General features: G+C 39.6%; 1 protein-coding gene across 1 annotated transcript in view; it reads left to right on the top strand.

Moving 5' to 3' along the window:
* Positions 1 to 15,405, top strand: part of NBAS (NBAS subunit of NRZ tethering complex) — a 3,380,746-nt gene that overhangs the window by 68,987 nt on the left and 3,296,354 nt on the right. Inside the window, exons 2-3 of the mRNA XM_044064792.1 lie at positions 4,590 to 4,644; positions 8,722 to 8,758. Coding sequence (XP_043920727.1) covers positions 4,590 to 4,644; positions 8,722 to 8,758 — 92 coding nt within the window. The remainder of the gene's footprint in view (positions 1 to 4,589; positions 4,645 to 8,721; positions 8,759 to 15,405) is intronic.

The raw sequence follows: 15,405 nt of genomic DNA, 5'->3' as shown, positions 1-15,405 counted from the left end.
AGAAAAAATGTTTTGAAGTCTGCTTGGGATATAAAAATACATATGCAAACACTTTCAAGCAAATATCCTAAACCTTCTTAACTTGTTTGCATACTTGGGAGCCATACAGATGTCTTTCCATTGTCTTCTTGTAAATTGCTTTTCCAGTCTCTTCCCAATCTTTTCTAATATCCTCCAATTGATTCTTGTAGTTACTTGTGTCATGTAATATTGTTTATGCCCTACTTATAATACCTTTTTAATAGCTGCTTCTGTTCTAGGTTCAACTAAAAACTCTATCTGAGTAGGTCTTTCACTTAAATTTTCCCATATCCTTTTCTGTTTGCCTGTACTCTGAGATCAAGCCCTGGTAGGAAAGGCAGTTGTAGTTCAATATTGAGATGGGTCTGTAGAGGGAAGATGACAGTGGATCTCTTCCTTTGTTTATTGTCTTAAACACTGCCTTCTTTCCCTGAATCTGGTATTTTCTCTTCCTTTAATATTTTGGTAAAGATTTCCTTTTTTCTAAGGATTTTACTCTTTCTTACCTTACACAGTTCAGTGCACCCTGACATGTTCTCCTTTGCTGTCTTATCCCAGCTCTTACCCAGTTTCTCTTGTTTGACTAGAGTGATTAACTTCTACGTGTCCTCTCTCAGTCTGATCAGCTTTGTGTCTATTTGTTCCACAGTCCCACCACACTCTAGCCATCACATCTCCTTGTCTTCCACATACAGTCTCCCAAATTATACAAGAAATAATGCTGTCGTGTCCATTAATTTACCAGCCACTTCTGGCATGCCTTCATACTCCTGTCTCTGCCTCCCTGTTTTCAGCATACTTTCATATATTTTCAGTTCTTCTATCCCCTGATGTTCAGTCCCAGTGTAATCCACAGATGTCCCTTACTCACACAGGCCATTATTACTCTAGTTTTGCAGGAGGTACAGTCCATTCAGCTTGCAGTAGCCATTCCACCCATATGGATAAACTTTTATCTGCTCTTGTACTCCTTTACTCACTTGAACATCTAGGTGATTTTAACACAACTGAATTACATCTCATCAGTTCCCTGCAGGATTCATTACAGTTGCATTAAGTTAACTTAGTAATACAGTGAACACAAGAAAAAATATTTTTTCAGGGCTTTCCAATCCAATGCCATCATGCTGCAGATTCCACACTGCTCATTTTCCCTGTGTCCATTGACACCTGTATTATTTCCACTTTTCCCTTAGTTTTTACTATTGCCTTATAAAGTAGGAGCAAATCCTTTTCTCCTGTCCTGGTCTGTCTTGTCAGATGCACTTCCCCACTGCCGCCATTTTGCTGCACCTCTTCTCCCTCTACTACAGCTACCATATTGTTAACCATCGTTTTAATTACTACTCATGCTACTTCTAGATCTGTAAAGGTCCTTTCTGCTCCTTGCAAAGAAAAAAAAAATCACATTTCCATGAAATACACCATCGTCCAGTAAATTCATTTTTTGTTTGCACAGCTTCACTACTGGCACAAAACCCCTCTTTTCCTCAGTTTTAATGAGGGAAGTTTTGACCTATACAGTCACTCCCACCATCAGTTTTTTTACTCTAGTCCAAATCTCAGCCAAAATTCTTTCTTTATGCTCGTATATTTGGAGGCATGCAGTTATAGGTTTGGACTTTTGTTCACTATATTCTGTAGGTCTCCTTGTGTAGTGTGATGTCTTTATCTTTACTTCTTCCACAGGTATTTCATTCCATTTTCGTAGCAAATCAGCCACTGCCCTCATACAGTTCTGCACCTCAAATCTCTCTAGTACCCCCATTAATTTGATGTTTGTTTTTTTTTTTTTTATAGTCTTACCTTCCAAGTCTGTTAGTTTTGCCTCTACACAATCCAACCTAGTTTTTGCTCTTGCTATTAATTCTTATTTCTTTTCTAGAAATGTTTGAATCTCTTGAGTGCTTGTTTCTGGTGTGATCTACTTCCTCCAATCATTTTTCATGTCCTGGCAGATTGTCTTTGAGGGTCTTTATCCTGTCTTTTACTTCAAGACTAATTGTGTTGAGGAATACCATCTGCTCTGCTTGATCACGGTTTCCCACCTTAAATGTTTTTATGTATCTTTTCTTCTCCCAGCCTCTTCAATTTACATTTTTTTCTTCTCATTTCACCTGGCAGGATGTTGCCACAGTCTATAGTCACCTGTTTCTTTTTTATTGAGTCCTGGGTATGTTATACTTATTCACTGACTCAGTTTAGGAGCTAGGTAATCTCCATGCCTGTCAGAGGAGCTCCTTACCTGAAATCCCTTTTCAGCTATATTTTTGTTTGCCAAGAAACAGCTGAAGACTATTTTCAGTCATGTGTGGGTTTGTGGGTGTGTGCTGTGTGTGCGTGTCTTGTGTGTGTTTCTAACGTTTATGCATGCCACCAGAAAAACAAATATCCGTGCAGTAACAAGGCCGAGGAAACGTATCAACAACAGTATAAAAGCAAATCACAACTTTAATAAAAGAACGGTAACAATATTGCTTCATCAGACCACAGTGCTGGGCAGCGTTAAAAGTATGTAAAGGTGAAACATTCACATTAATTACTCAATCAACCAATCAGTATAGGATAAAAATTAATCAAACAGAGCTAACACATACATTTAAAACTACATTGCTCTATATATCAGAGGTTACGTCATAGATAGAGACAGACCAACAAATTATTATAGTTCATTTCTTAAGTTTCCTTGCTTTCAAAATTGGCTTCAAGGAAACAAAATCATTAAGTCCATGCCCCTTGTGTGCACTAACCCTAAGAATCCAGCGTAAGTCAACATGTTCTGTTTCATTAATAATGTCTCCTATCCTAACATCCTCGTGTATGATCTCCAGTACCTGACAGAGGAAATTATGTTCCTCTCCTTTACTGTTAATATGTTTTGCTAGTGTATTATACTGCAAGTCTTTCTGGGCACAGTAATAATAGTCCCTAACACATTCTTTCAACCGCCTATTCGTCTTGCCCATGTACAAATGCCATACAAACCTTACAGTGGGCTAAATATACAAGATTTTTGTTGTTACAATCTGCTGCAGCTCTTGTATTGTAAGGCCTTCCATTTCAGGATTTTCAAAAACCAATGATTCTTTTATGTAGTCACAAAAAGAGCAAGCATTGCATTGTTTAGTGCCCATCAAGGCCTTACTGGCTTGGGTTCTTATTGCCCTGGGGTAACACAGTCTCCGATTGAAGCTCAAACTGATTTTTTCCTAAATTATACTTTTGATTACTTTAATTTTTTCTCTCTCTTTTTATCCATCTTTCTTTCTTGCTCTTCAACGCTCCAATTTGCAGTTTATCTACAGCTAGGTTCTTGTAAATATTTCTACTCAGGGTTTATCCTGCTGCTATTGTATTGGATTTTTTGAAACCTGTATTTAAATATTTTGTCTTTGTTTTATTTCATTTTATGCAAATGTTTCTTGTCAATATTACTATTTTAAGTTTTAGTCTTTGTATTAATTACTGTTTTTTTGGAATGTCTGTAATTGTAATTGGAGCTTTTCTCCTCAAGTCTTCACTGAAAATGGGCCTTTGGCTCAGTTGGACCAACCCGGTTAACAAATGACAATAAATAAATAAATAAAAATAAATTAATATTTTGTTGGTCTGTCTCTTTAAAATATAGGGATATGTAGTTTTAAATGTTTAAGTAAGTGTTAGCTCTGTTTGATTATTTTTTATCCTATTTTGATTGGTTGATTGAGTAATTAATGTGAATGTTTGACCTTTATCTACTTCTAATGTTGCTTGGCACTTTGGTCTGATGAAGCAATATTGTTATTGCGAAAGTGCTTACCGTTCTTTTTTTAAAGTTGTGATTTGCTTTTATACTGTTGTTGATAAGTTTCCTCAGCCTTGTTACTGCACGGATATTTGTTTTTCTGGTGGTCTATTTATACCGTACAGTACTCTGCCGGAGGGTTTCTGTTGCATCTTTTATGCATAATATATTGTATGCATGTGTATACACATAGATTTGTGTGTATATTTAAAATATAGACATATATATATTTACGTGTGTGTGTTTTTATATATATATATATATATATATATATATATATATATATATATATATATATAGATTATATATCTTTATATACATGACTATATAGTTTGTATATATTGCATTATCCTTGTAGAGCATATCACATTGTGGTTTGTATTTACTTATTTACCAATGTCCTTTTGTGCTTTCTGTATCTTTGCAGTTCATTTATTTGATTTCTTCTGTTAAACGTTTATGCACATAAAAATGTAGAATAAAAAATATTTTATTTCACATTGTAACGGAGTGACCTTGTTACATTCCTTGCTTGTCTTTTGTGTGTCATCTGCACAGCTGTGGCTCAGTTTACTGCTACAAGAAATGAATTGTGAAGATATCTGCTAATGCATTTCAAACGTTTTTCTTTGTGACCAATGTTGCTGTTGACCAAGTGACTGTGGAAGTACTGTATAGTGAGAGTCGCACTTCATTTGCAGCTGTACTGATTTCTTAAGAATTAACACATAGAGTTCATTTTCAGACATTATGTTAACTGTGTTTTATTTGCTTTAATTTGCAGCCGAGAGGGAGCAGGGCTCGTAGTTCATCATCTATCATCACAAAGGCAGTAACAGGTATGCCGATTTATTTGTACTTTCTGTGCTGTTTAAATATTTTGTTTTTAAGACCCTGAATTCCTGAAAAAGAAAGATTTTTGGTAATACAAGTATGGTATGCACCATATCCCTTTTTCCTTATCTGAGGGTGTATGTGATAGAACTTCATGCCTGTCCTTCATTACAGCTGTATCACAGGACTGTCATAGAATCTTCCTTTTTCATTAACTCTGGGAATACATTTTTATGGATATACATACAGGAATCCAGACCATGATGTGAAGTGTGTCAGCAGGTAATGTTTTATTTATAGAGCGCCTTTCTTCAGATATATTATAACTGTGTCTTCCCCTTAAAGTTTAAATAGCATTTTTGCGTGCCATCAGGATAGTTGAACTTTTTATTTCTTGAAAACTTCTTGGCAGCAGCCTAGGCCACAAGTCCAAAGGTAAATGAAAAAGTGCTTGTGTGTCCGTGCCCATAAAAGTCTGCATACGCATTTGTGCAGCATTTAAAGCAGCTACTCAACATTAGGTATATAGGTTAAGTATTAGGCTAGCTGCGCTTGCGGACCATTTTAAGCCTAGCCAATTTCCCCTTTTTGTGCTGAAAGTAGCCTATTCCATTTGATTAGGGATTGACCTTACTTGTTCTACTGTCTGTAATTGTATATTACCCCAAATGAGAATAGCTGTGATCATATGATAGATCATTTGAGGGGACCCATCTGTGGGATAAGTGGTTAGGAGCTGCCTCTCTCCATTAGAAGTATAGGGGCAGTCCTGGGGTAAATTTTCTGTTTCCCATCTGTAGATGTAAGTTGAATATGGACATGATTGAATTTTGTTTTATGTGAATGGGGAGTGTGTTCCAGAGTAGCGGTATCCTTTGCAAGATACATCTCTTCCTCCAAACTGTTCTTTTGATGTCACAGAAGAGGTTTAGATCCCTAGATCGAGTATTTCTAATGCCATCTTTCTTGCTGATGTGCAGTAAATCTGTCAGTGTTGGTTCGAAGGATGACTTGTATTCCAGACACAGGTCACTTAGCAGTCTGTAGGATACAGAGAATATGGACAGGGTTTTGAAATGGTCCATGTAGGACATGTTGCTTAGGCCTTGTACAGTTTTAGTAAGATATCTCTGTGGATGTTCCAGTTGTTGCATGTGTCTGGAAGGATACTTGCTAAAGGGAGCATTATACTCAATGACTGAGCTAATGAGGGCTGAGTAAAGGGAACAGCAAAATCCCTCAGCTAGATACGAACCCTTTGCTTATAAGCTGTGCAATATAGAAGGATTGTTGTACAACAGTAGACGCATTTGCCAAACGTTAGGACACTGTCCTCATGAATTCCCAAATGCCCAAAATTGGGACAAGTCTTAGGGATGTATTGTCAGTGTGGTAGTTTCCTGGGGTAGATGACTTCCTAAACAGTACACTAATGCATATTTTGGCATTTACGTTCAGTCCATGATTTAGGCACTAGTTATTTATTTCGGACAAACCTTCCTGCAGGATGGCTAAGTCATTTGGGGATTCAGTGACTGCTCCTAGCTTGTAGTCCTCAGCAAACTTAGTCAGCCAGAGCCCTTTGATATTAGCTTTTACTTCAAAAAGTAGATGCCAAACAGGAGAGTTCCCAGCACAGAACCCTAGGGTACACTACTGGTGACTGCTCTTTTTGTGAAGGTAACTTTCCCTATTTTGATTTCCTGCATCCAATCTGTGAGTGAGCTGGCAATCCATCTGGTGACATAGGAGTTTATTCCCAATTTATGTAGCTTTTCTACTATGCCTGTGTGGGGTATTTATCAGAAGTTTTTGCCAGATCGATGTATGTGGTGTGTTTTATTTTGTCTTCATCTCTGGCTTTGGTGACCCTTTCAAAAAAGTCTGCCAGGTTGAGTAGGCATGACCTGTCCTTGACAAACCCCAACTGAGACTGGTTCAGTGTGGGAAGGTTCCCTGTGTCCTGATTGATTAGCTCCATGGTAAGTCTTTCCATGGCTTTACATATTAGGCTGGTGAGACATATGGGTCTTTAATTGCTTGGGTCTGTGGAACCAGCATATTTTGGGAGACAGAAGAAAAGCTGAGTACATGAGGAAAAAAACCTGCAGGCAAAACGCATTACAAATAAAACTTATACAGTTCCCTCTGCATCTCCATAGTGTTGGGAAAGAGAGGGCTATTTTTCCTCACTTCTCTGCTTTCTAAGTATACAAATTCCTTTGTCCCAGTAAAATGGAAAATAAGTTATGCTGTACCATAAAACAGAATGCCAGTTAGTCTATTTGGATTACATGGTGTGAGGTGTGGGGAGGGGCTACTGCCTCTTGCATTACATGTTTCACTCACAATAATTTGACAATGCAGTATATTCTATAACTTGAAAGTTAGTATTTAACGTTTGGATTTGATTTTATGGATGGTACTTTTTTAAATCATTTTATCCCTGCTGTCTATTATTAACTTCTCATAGTCAGCTGGCCTATTAATTCCTCATCAGTGGGATAAGGGTTGGCCATGAGGGGCCATAATTTAGACAGCCATCTTGAGTAATTTAAGGTTTTTGCTGTATAATCCTAAACCCACATGCACCCTTCAATTTGCAGGAGAGGGAACATGCGTTGGGCTTACAGTAGAGGTTGTTTTCTCATTTTAGCAAGAGTCATTCCTGACTTCTTCCCCTCTGAATCATTTATCTGTGCTCGCACCTAGTTATGTGCCTGTGAATGCATGCAGTTGTCTACAAGGAGAGGGTCCTTTCAGTCCTCCTCACTGCTTCCTCAAGTGCTGGGGTTGCTAGTCCAGCCTTGATCACCTGAGTAACAGTCGAGGCTCCATCCCTTTGCACCATGGAGGCAAGCTAATTTTATTATGTTCTCTTTATTGATGTGTGCCATTTCTACAGAAGGCCAGAATTTTTCCCCCTCAGAAATGCAGATCATATTGCAGAGTTATAAATCCATGCTGTGTCATAAGATGAAGTTGTTTTAATCAGAATAAATTACGATCTCCTCATTAGACTCTTCAGATAAAATCCTGAGTCATTTTTATTTTAAAGAAGGTAATTTAGTGAGGGCACCAGTTTGGGTAGTGTTTAGTATACAGGAAAGATTTTGGAACTAAAGCCTGGAGTATTTTACCTTTCGTTTCTGCAGCTTCATTAAGGATTGGTACATTGCTGTGGTTCTGCTCACCTCTCTTTCACATTTTCTAGGTCATTTTTGTCTCTGTGGGACCCCAAGTCCTTGCTGAACAGATTTTGGTTTCACTGAATTACATCTTTACCTGGAGGGCTCAGGAACAGCTAAGCAATCTGACTATCTTAAATCTTCTGTAACAGCTGTTAATTTCTTGTATAGTAATGGCTTACTGCTACATTTTATTGATTTTAATTTATTTCTGTAACCTGTCTTTTAAAAATGTCAGAATATACTGTTTGATTTAAATACTGTAAAGTTACTTGAAGCTATTTCATTGCATTTTCACAGCTGGATCTTAATTTTTGTATGCATATGTAGTTTTTTTTCTTGACCGTGATGCTTTTAATGCTTGCAAATTATTTTCATTATTATTATTGTTATTATCATCATCATCATCATCATTATTATTACCAGCTTGTGCCATTTAAAAGGGTCTTCGGACATGCTCACTTAAACAGTTACCAAGTAAATGAATAACTAGCTGTTGAGTATAAGCCTAAAGCTTCACTCCTGTAATTGTTAGGTGATAGTTGTGCTGCTGCAGTGATATCTCTCTCCAGAGGAGTAGTAGTAAGAAGGTAGCATCCTGCTTGGATGGCCTGCCTGTCAGCTCCATCGAAACTCTGTTGTTGCCTTATGATAAGCTGTGCCTGCTCCTGAGCCACGGTTCCCACAGATGTAAATGGGGTAGTGAAGTTCTAGCTTCAGAAGAACATATGATAAAATTATTAATTTAACCGTTCCTTTTGGGAAGGGAGAAGCACAAGGTCAAAAGTAATGTAACTTGAGTGTGATTTTTATATTTGCACCGTTTATCATTTTGGAAAAGTCACTCTCTGCATTTGCCAAAATATAACTTTATTTTTTAATGTTTCATTTTAGGTCTTTCTGATTTCATCTTTCACTATGTGTGGTACAGGTATGCTTTCTAATTACCTAAAAAAGAAAACTGTTTTTATTTTTGTTTGTTTGTTGAATGGATTATCTTCTTTTTGTTTGATTGTGTGTTATTTCATTAGCTGGCCACTGTGCTGAATTTTGACATTGTCCACAAAATTTGAGAATGGATTTTTCTCGTAGACTAGCTTATGTAACATACATTGTATGTATACACACACACACACAGGCACAAGCACGCACACACACACACACACATATATATTTATATATATATATATATATATATATATATATATATATATATATATGTGTGTGTGTGTGTGTGTGTGTGTGTATGTAGTTAGAGTGGGAAAGATACCATATTCCAGAATACAGGTGTTTTACTGGGTAGTTTTTACATATTCTGAGTATAGTTTGTGTGGGCATCTTTTCAGAGATTTTAATCTTTTTTTTTCTTTTGGAACAGCATTAGCTTATATTGTGCAAGTCCAATCCAGTGGTGCACTGCAGTAGGAGTTTTTCAGCTTTTCCCCACTGTGGGTTGACTGGGTAGTTGGTATTTATAAGAAGGGGTGTGGAGGGGCCACAGACAGCTTGTACCATGAGAAAAAAACATTGTCCTTTTTTTGCATTTTCTGTGTATGCTTCTCATTGTAAAATAATTGATAAAACAAAACTCATCATAGGGTGAGTTGACTGAAGTTAGGTAAACTCTTTTGCCCACTAGTAAATTGCTGACATGTATATTTGCATATTGTAATACATAAACGAGCTTTCATTCAGAGAACCACTGCTTCCTGTGGAGAGTGTTTTAATAACCTATTGTTTGACTTTTGGGCCAAAGAGTCAACTGTGATTAGTAATTCAAGTGGTGTTGAAGACTGACTGCTTGCTTAATTATCACACTTGACCATAGTTCCTATTGTAAAGGCCACCCACTTATGGATTATTGCTGCTTTGGACTGTGATGCTCAATTTGTAGCTCACAGTAAATATACTCTTGAGGTGATGGTCAGACTCTCCATATGTGCTTATGGTACTGAGGGAAGCACCTGTCTTCACTCATGAAACTTTGTTGTGTTTTAATCTTTTGGAAATTTTAAGCCATTTGTAATAAACAAGTTAAACTTTCTGCATTTGTATTCCGTAGTTAAGATCTAGAGGTGATAAAATTATCAGTAATTATTTGCTTTGAGTTTAGGAATCCAGTGGAGGAAGAGGTTCAAAGCTCACATTTTGTATGGGCAGGGAGAGAGGTGGGATTTTGGATTAAAATTGCATTATGTAAAGCAGGTGTGTGTACATTTGACATGGTATAGTAGGCCAGAACATGGTACACTAGTTAAGTAAAGTTTGAACATCCATAGGGTTGACCTTTAAGTCTCAGTTTCTCTGAAAATGTAACCTCTTTCAAGAACATTTTCAAAGAACTAGCAGTAGCAGCAGAGTTTTGAGGGTAGAGCTGTGAATAATTTTAATATTTGCTGGCATCATTGATTGTAAAATTATGACCTAGGGACTGTGTTTGCTGGATCTTGTATTAAGTTCATTTTGTGGTGTTCAATTTTTTTTTCTCAGTTGTTTTCCTACCTGCAGTGGGTATTGAGCCCATTTCAATGTAGGTAGCTCTCCCTCCACTGAATGAGAACCAACCAGAAGGGGTCATAATCAAGACAGCATTATTGGATCTTGTGCCCCTGCCTATATTTCATTAACTTTCTGCTGCCAAGGAAAGGGTGCTTTTGTTGTAGTAGCCTGATGCTCTGCCCCCCCCCCCGACTGGGGATGTCTGTGGATCAGAGCAGGCCTTATTTGTCCTCTAGCCTGAAGAAAACTGCGTAGCACTTAACTACTCTCATCAGCCCACATTATTCCAGATGCAAGCTATGGGGTTTATGAGCTTTTTGCTACACCCCTGTGGCTGATATGGGTACTTGCATCACTGTAAGGGCTGCCTTTGCTCCCCATATATGCATGTGTTTGTATACACACGCACACACACACCTACTGTCCCCAACTTGGGAATGCCAAGCCTATATTCCTGATTCTTGGGTGTACCTGGTCACCTACAGGTTTCTGCCTACTGGTAGCAGGCAGCTGAGTGGATGACCACTCCAGCACCAGCCAGGATGGTCAAGCCAATGTCTGCCTCTCTTTCTCACACTTCACTGAACAGCTTCTTCAATGGAAGCATCACCATTCAACTCAAGTCATCTAGGTTGTTGTCAGGGCTTTATATTTCTGTGCCACTGAATTGGACTGTGGTAATTGCAATTGTAACTTGTTTTCAGCAGTTGCGTGCACTCACTCTAAGCCCAGATATATACATACATGCAGATATTTCAAGCAAGGGCATTAATACCATTCTAGCCTGCCAATATGCTAAAACAGGTGTTTCCATAATCAGTGTCCAGGCTGTTCTTAAAAGCATCTAAACTAGTGCTTGCTTTAATGTAGTTTGGTAGTCTATTCCATGCATCAGCTGCTGTCTCAGAAAACCAGTTAGTATATAGGTTCATAGGTTCATACTAGGCTATCTGCCCTAGGGCATTTATAAGCCTAGCCAGAATGTGTTTGGCTTTCGCCACCCATTTTAAATTTATTTTGCTATGCCCTTTTTCGAGGTTAATATACTGTGTCTCTGTCTAACAGTGACACAGAAGTGATACCCGGGGTAAACCTACGATCTCCCATCCACTCATCAAGATTCCTCTTGAAGAGAGTCAATGAGGGACTCTGCCTAACCTGGACTGGGATTTTATTCCAGAGTGAAGGGAGCCTCTGGGTTATGAATCTGTCCCTCCAGCATGTCTTATTTATTTCAGTGCTGAGGTTCAAGTCTCTCGAGCGTGTAGCTCGATGGGATTTGGATTTTCTGAGGTGCAGCATGTCCATTAATTCCGGGTTGGACATGGCTTTATCGTCAGGCACAGATCGCCTCTGAACAGGCGGTATGCCACTGAGTAGAGCTGGAGTTTCTTTAACCGGGCAGCATATGGCATCTGTTTGAGCCCTTTGATCCTCTTGGTGAGGTACTTTTGGGGTCTTTCCAGTTGCTGCAGGTGTCTGGTAAGGTACATCCCAAAGGGGCATTGTACTCAATTATGGGCCTGATGAGGGATGAGTAAAGAGGCACGATGGCGTCCCTGATCTAGATGTGAATCCCTTCATGATTAGGTGGGCTATATAAAATGTTTTTCTAACCACTTTGGCCACGTGGTTGTCAAATGAGAGATTGCTATCAACTTGGGTCCCCAGGTCCCTAATTACTTCTTCTGTACTTAATGGATTACCACCTATGTGGTAATTTGTGGCACTTTGTTTTGCCAAAGGGAATGACTATACACTTTTTGGCATTTAGCTTGAGGCCATGGCTCTGGCACCAGTTGTCTGTTTCTAAGAGGCCCTTTTGGAGGATGCTTGTGTCAGCTGGAGAGTCGATTATGGCGCCCAGTTTGCAGTCATCTGCGAACTTGGTCAGCCACAGTCCTTCCGTGTTGGCCTGTACGTCCGAGAAATATATACCGAACAAGAGAGGTCCCAGGACTGAGCCTTGTGGGACACCACTTGTAACTGGTTTGGAGTCTGACATGGCTCCAGCAATTCTAACCATGTGGGTTCTGTCCTTGAGCCAGTTTGCAATCCATCTAGTGACATAGGGGTTTATATTTAAGCTGGTGAGCTTATCTATAATGCCCGAGTGGGGTATTGTATCAAAGGCTTTTGTGAGGTCCAGGTAGGCTGTGTGGACCACCTTCACCTCGTCAATGGCCTTGGTGACTGTTTCAAAGAAATCAACCAGGTTTAAGAGGCAGGATCTGCCCTTAACAAAGCCGAACTGGGTAGGATCCAGTGTTTGTAGGTCCCCAATATCTTTATTTATGAGGTCCATGATGATCCTTTCCATAGCTTTGCAAACCAAGCTAGTCAGGCTTATGGGGCGATAGTTTCCAGGATCCGTTGAGGCACCACCTTTATGGAGAGGGACCACTGTTGCTGTATGCCACTCTTTGGGCACATATCCTGTAGTAAGGCTGAGATTGAACAGTAGTTTTATGTTTGGGTTTAGCTCTTCTTGGAGTTCATGTAGGGCGCAGCCGGGACACCGTCTGGTCCCATTGATGCTGTGTTTTTGCTTTGGAGAGGCGGCTCTTACCTGAGCATCTGAGATGTCAGGGGTAGCACTCTGCTGGGATAGATATTTGCCCTTTTGGTGGGAGGGAGAAGTTTGCGCTGAAGCCGTCAGCTAGGATGTTGGCAATGTCTGTGGGTTCGGTGTATTTTTTGTCATTTTGGACTAATTCTGAGCATATCTGGGAATTACCACCCAGGTTCCTAACATAACTAAAGAAAGCCTTGTGATTATCCTTAGTGTCCTGTGCAATTTTTCTGTCTAAGCTGGCCTTAGACAATTTTATGTGTGCCCGTAGTTTTTTGCTAATACTGATCAGTGATGCCTTCCCTTTTTGGGATTTTGCTCTATCATTTAGTAGCTTCCTCCTTCTATTGTATAGTTTGTTTATGGCTGGGGTCCACCAGACAGGACGTCTGCCTTTGGAGGATTGGGTCTTGGTTTTATTTGGGATCGCATGATCCATACATTCCTGAAGGTGTTCATAGAATGGGTTTATAAAGGAGTCTGCGGTCTGGACCGTATTTTCCACAGGCCCGGGGTCTTTGAAGGATTCCACCTCAGTTTTGAGGAGTGTAAAATTTGCTTTAGAGAAGTTTTTCACTGTGGTTTTCTGGGCAGAGGGTGGGGTCGGGATGTGAATATCCAGTGAGATTAGTTTATGGTCTGATCTTACCAGTGAGGGATACACTTCTGGTCTGGAGCATAGAGTCCCCATGTTGGTGATGATCAGATCCAGTATGTTTTCCCCTCTTGTGGGAGTGGTAACAAGTTGTTCCATAGCATTTGAGTTTATAAATTCTAGGAACCTTTGGGCTAGGGTGTTGGAACTAGAGTAATGCTCCCAGTCTATGTTTGGATAGTTGAAGTCGCCCAATATAATGGTGTTTGGAGAGACCTTCATATTTTCCAGTGTTCTCAGGAAGGCCGAGTGAGATTCCTGGGTTTGGGAGGGTGGTCTGTAGCAGGCTATAAACTGGAAGGCAGTTTTACCCACTGTTAGTTGCACATGGATAGTCTCTGATGCTTCGTGCTTTGCCACCAACCTGGAGGTGTGGGTATCTTTGAAGAATATCGATACTCCCCCTCCTTTTGTGGTTCGGTCCAAGTTTTGGGGCCGAAAAGCATGGTATGAGGTATAACCTGATAGTGCTGGGGTGCTCTCAGGAGCCCTGAATCAGGTTTCTGTTGCTGCACAGATATCGATGTTCTCCATGCTAAGGAGATTTTCGAGTTCATGCATCTTGAGGTTTAGACTTCTGGCGTTGAGTAGCATTACTCTTAGTTTCTTATCCCTTGTGATACCTATGGAGGTGGGTTTGTCTTTTGAGCCTTGCCTAAAAAAGGCACTATGGGGGTAGCAAGAGCCTTTGCCAATATCCGAAAGCCCAGGGGTGACGGGTGCAAGCCGTCCCTAGTGAAACATCATGGCTTGTCCAGCATATCATCCCAAGCTGACAGGCATTGGATCCCCTTTGAATGACACCATTACTTAAGCCAATTGTTGAAATTGATCATCTTGTCTTCATATTGTGGCATCATTCTTGGTGAGGGTAAGATGCTACTCAAGGTCAGGGTCATACCGGCCTGGGCTACATGCTCAGAGAGCTCCTCTATGTCTCTTTTCATGTAGTCCAGGGAGGTACATCTCAGGTCATTCACACCAGCATGGACAATGACTGAGTCATATTTGTACTTGCCTTGGAGTGACCTGAGTGCTTGTGTTATGTGGCGGATCCTAGCGCACGACAGGCTGCTCACCGTGACCCTCTCCTTGTTCAGCCTGGTGAGCGGGACGTCAGTGTGCCTGACGATAGAGTCACCTATTACAAGTGTATCAGGTGTGTTGTTTAGTCTTAAGGGCTGTGACTGTTCGGCACACTGGCTTTGTGAGATATGTGTTGCACGTGTTTTGTTTTAGGGTAGCGGTTGCTTTGGTGTCTGCTTTGGAGGTCTCTGCTGCTTCGGCAGATCTTTATTTAGAGCCTCCGAGTATGTTTTTGTGTGATTGTGTTTGGTTTACTTCTCATTCCTATAAAATCTTCTATATAGGTTGTTTGATTCTCTTCTACTTTTTGATAACTACCTCTGGGAATGTTTTGTGTTCTCTAAATGCCCTCTATACCTGAATAAGGTATCTGCCTAAATATCTGTATGAGGCGCTGTACAGGTTCAGATCTTTTAGTTATTCATAATAACTTAAATTTTCACATCTGTGGATGACCATGGTATATTTCCTCTGTACTCTTTCCAGTTTAGTCATCCTTTTTTTTGATAAAGTTTCAATATTGTTATTCCATACTCAAGTTTAGATATAATGTAACTAACAAATAATGACTTCTTCATTTCCTTGACTTTATAAATCTTTTTATTTTTTATTTTATTTTTTTTTACAATCAGTAGTTCTGTAACATCACTAACCAATTGGTTGATATGATTAGAAAACTATATGGTGTCATTATATCTGCCTAATGAGAGTGCTCTTAGTCCCTGAGCCTGCAATACATTTAAGAGCTTGTTTTTCACTTACATTG

The sequence above is a fragment of the Protopterus annectens genome, chromosome 1.part0, assembly GCF_019279795.1.
Source record: "Protopterus annectens isolate FY-2018-M chromosome 1.part0, PAN1.0, whole genome shotgun sequence".
NCBI classification, from domain to species: domain Eukaryota; kingdom Metazoa; phylum Chordata; order Ceratodontiformes; family Protopteridae; genus Protopterus; species Protopterus annectens.
The sequence above is the reverse complement of the archived record's forward strand: the minus strand, read 5'-3'. Positions and strand labels throughout refer to the sequence as shown.